This window comes from Caenorhabditis briggsae, assembly GCF_000004555.2.
Source record: "Caenorhabditis briggsae complete genome, chrX, whole genome shotgun sequence".
NCBI lineage: Eukaryota > Metazoa > Nematoda > Chromadorea > Rhabditida > Rhabditidae > Caenorhabditis > Caenorhabditis briggsae.
Genome location: NC_013491.2, coordinates 1,401,237 through 1,404,246, shown reverse-complemented (window position 1 = coordinate 1,404,246; position 3,010 = coordinate 1,401,237). Strand labels below are relative to the sequence as shown.

General features: G+C 37.9%; 2 protein-coding genes and 1 non-coding gene across 3 annotated transcripts in view; 2 read left to right on the top strand and 1 right to left on the bottom strand.

Moving 5' to 3' along the window:
* CBG16282 lies at window positions 1-1,321 on the top strand (the record flags this gene model as incomplete). Its single annotated transcript, XM_002643529.1, has 3 exons — window positions 1-119; window positions 243-472; window positions 1,116-1,321. 3 exons carry the CDS (start codon window positions 1-3, stop codon window positions 1,319-1,321), a joined length of 555 nt encoding a protein of 184 aa, XP_002643575.1.
* A 983-nt stretch (window positions 1,322-2,304) lies between these two features.
* CBG28532 lies at window positions 2,305-2,377 on the top strand. The gene has a single exon. It is a non-coding gene (tRNA).
* A 229-nt stretch (window positions 2,378-2,606) lies between these two features.
* Window positions 2,607-3,010, bottom strand: part of CBG16283 — a gene marked incomplete at both ends in the record, with an annotated part of 1,816 nt that continues 1,412 nt past the window's right edge. The window contains one exon of the mRNA XM_002643530.1: window positions 2,607-2,628. Coding sequence (XP_002643576.1) covers window positions 2,607-2,628 — 22 coding nt within the window. The remainder of the gene's footprint in view (window positions 2,629-3,010) is intronic.

Here is a 3,010-nt window from a genome sequence, read left to right as displayed (position 1 = left end):
ATGGCAAGAGGATGTCCATTCACGAAAAAGACCAAGCGAGCACCAAAGAAGAGTGCCACGTCGATCACCGGAGACGGAGAGAACAATGTGGTTCCCAATATGGCTCCTAAGAAAATCAGGTATTTCGATTTAGTCAAAACATATGAATTAGGAATTCCGCAAAAGTCATGCCCTTTTGAAATGAAAAAATAAAACGAAATATTAGCTCGTTTGCTCGAATTGTATAGTTTCTCGTCCTGCAGGAAGCCTCGTGACGAAAATCAATGGAAGATCACCGATTTCTACGAGGTTCGAAAAAGCGGTCGCAAGACGGAAAAACAGCTTCAAGACGAAGCTCAGAAGGCCGTGGCTGAGAAGGTTCTGAAAGGAAGCAACGAGGAACTTTTGCAAGTTTTCCACGATGCCGACAAGGGCCGATGCATTTGCTCCACTGTCAATTTTCAAAAAGACGAGTTTGTCATTGAATACAAAGGTAATCGACACAATTGTCTAACATTAGGTACGCTAGCCCGGCCCGGGCTTTCCGGGCCGTCATGGAAAAGCAACTTGTTGACCTGTAAATTTGTTCATAGACAAGATACAGTTAATAAATAGTATCATTTTGTAGTACTTTTCGAGTTCTATCACATCAAATTTTATTAATCCAAAAATATTAACTCGGAGAGAAACTATGCCAGGGCCCGCGAAGGCCCGGCAAAGGCCCGGATTACAAGTATGCTTCTGATATTTAGAGTTTAGGCATAGGCGGACCTGGTTCCAAGTAACTTAAAATATCTCCATAGCTCCAGCGAAAATCTTCAAAATGCGAATTCTACCAACGACTTCTCTTCTCACCGTGATTGTAGTGTCCCCCAGCTCCTATGACCTGATTTCTTCCAAGTTGACCGAATCCCCTTCGTCACATTCCCACTAAAACCGAAAAAGAGTTCAATCCGAAACGCGATGTGGAGGAGTTTGTTAACAATGCTCTTGAGACCATGTATACCCGAAATTCGAACATGATTGCTGATTTGTTTGACTCAAATTTTCAATACCTGTCCTGTGATATCAATTACTCAAAAGGTTATTTCAAATCAACAGAATACTGACTGATGCTAATTTGTTTCTTCTTTCAGACAAAGCTGTCCGTTATCTTGCTAGTCAGAAAGAAAACACCAAGTACACATTCTACTTCAAAAAGCTGATATTGTCGGAGAATCGCATTGTTTTCACATATTTAGTGTTTGGTTTCGGAAATGGCAAAAACACAATGGTTCTGGAATTTGACCCAAAATCTGGACAATTGAATTATGGGTATAATCAGCAGTGTATAGATTACTAGCCGAAGGATGCTTAATTTGATTTATAGCGACAAAATGATACTCTTTTGAGATTTGAAAATAAAACTCACATTCAGTTTTTTTTTTGAATTGCTCGCGGTATGTCCGGGGTATCAGGTTCCTGTGATAAAATAGAAGAAAATCAACAAGAAATGTAACAAAATCGGTTTATTATGAACAAGTTAGAAAGAAACAACAAATAAAAGCTTAGACTTCAAGCAAACTCACTTAAAATCCTTAAAAGAGTCTCTCAAAAACCACGAGCCAAATCCAAGCTCGCAATCACTCAAAACTAAATTTCAACTGTGCGCGCGCCGAGCGGGATAGCGGAGTGTCGTTGCGTGGGTAGAGGGAACCTTTAGAAGGAGTTGGAGGGTAGATGCCCCAGGCAACTTTTGAATTCTTTTCCAATTTTCTGAATCGGCAATATCAAAATTGTGATTTGATTATCAGAAGAAAAACGTCCGCAAGCTTTCACAACTATGATAGTAAATTTTCAGATTTTAAGAAGCCATAGATTCTATTCTATTTTTTTCTTTCTGGTGGGCTCAAAGGATCGAATCTCCAGGTAGTCGCGTGAAAGTGAATGAGTAAAAGTAACCCTAAAGCAGTACTAGGGTCTCGATGTGAACACGGAACGTTTTTAGGAGCCTATTGAATATTTTAATGGAACAAACTTCGTTTGTTACAGATGTTCAGCTAAATTAAGTTCCGACTCTTAATTCTTTCAAAGTGACTGTCAAAATAAAATATACCTATTTTCTTACAGATTATTTAGGCTTTTTCTCTTCCCAATCTTTTTGAAACAACGTTCTCATTTTCACTCCCATTCCTAGCCCCCCCCCCCCCCCCTTTTCTTCTGTTAAACCCTATCTGTTCTATTTACTCCTTTTCCTTACTAGGCGGCCTCCGCTTTTTTTTTCTTTCTTCCCTCTCGCTTGTTTTGTTTCCCCTCCTCAACCAAATAGAAATGCGAAGGGAATGTGGCCGCGTGGCCTAATGGATAAGGCACCAGACTTCGGATCTGGGGATTGCAGGTTCGAGTCCTGCCGTGGTCGAAATCATTTTGATTTTGTTTGTGAACAATATAAGGGGTGCGCGTGGTAGAATTTTTGAATATTCGAAGCTACTGGATATTTCGAGTTTAAAAAAACCAGAATTTCTAATTCTCGGAATACTCCTGTACAAACTTCAATCCGAAAATTCTCTGAACTTTTAGAATCTTCTGAATTTGGATTCCAGATTTTCGCATACCTCGAGCGATAGTATAAAACTGTTTTTACCCGTTTACCCCAGCTTTATCAAATCCCTAAAAATAAATATTGAACAGTAACATATTATTTACAAATGAAAAAAAATACACTTACATGGAATGACTCCCAAGTGTTACCCTCGAAAAAAATCGAGACCTATATGGTTGGATAGAGCGTAAAAAGTTATTTTAGATTCCAAACGGAATAGTTGGTAAAAATTTTTTTTTTGGGAGTTATGGTCCAAAAAGTACCAAAAAATGCCTAAATTTTCAAAAAATCATAACTTTGTCAGTTTATGTCCGTTTGTTGAAATTTAAAAAAACAATAGATAGACAATTGATTCCACATTTGAGAATAATTTTTTTAAATTTTTTCCTAATGATTGGATTATTGATTTTTTGAAAAAATCAAAAAGTTTTTCAATATCTCAAAAATCAA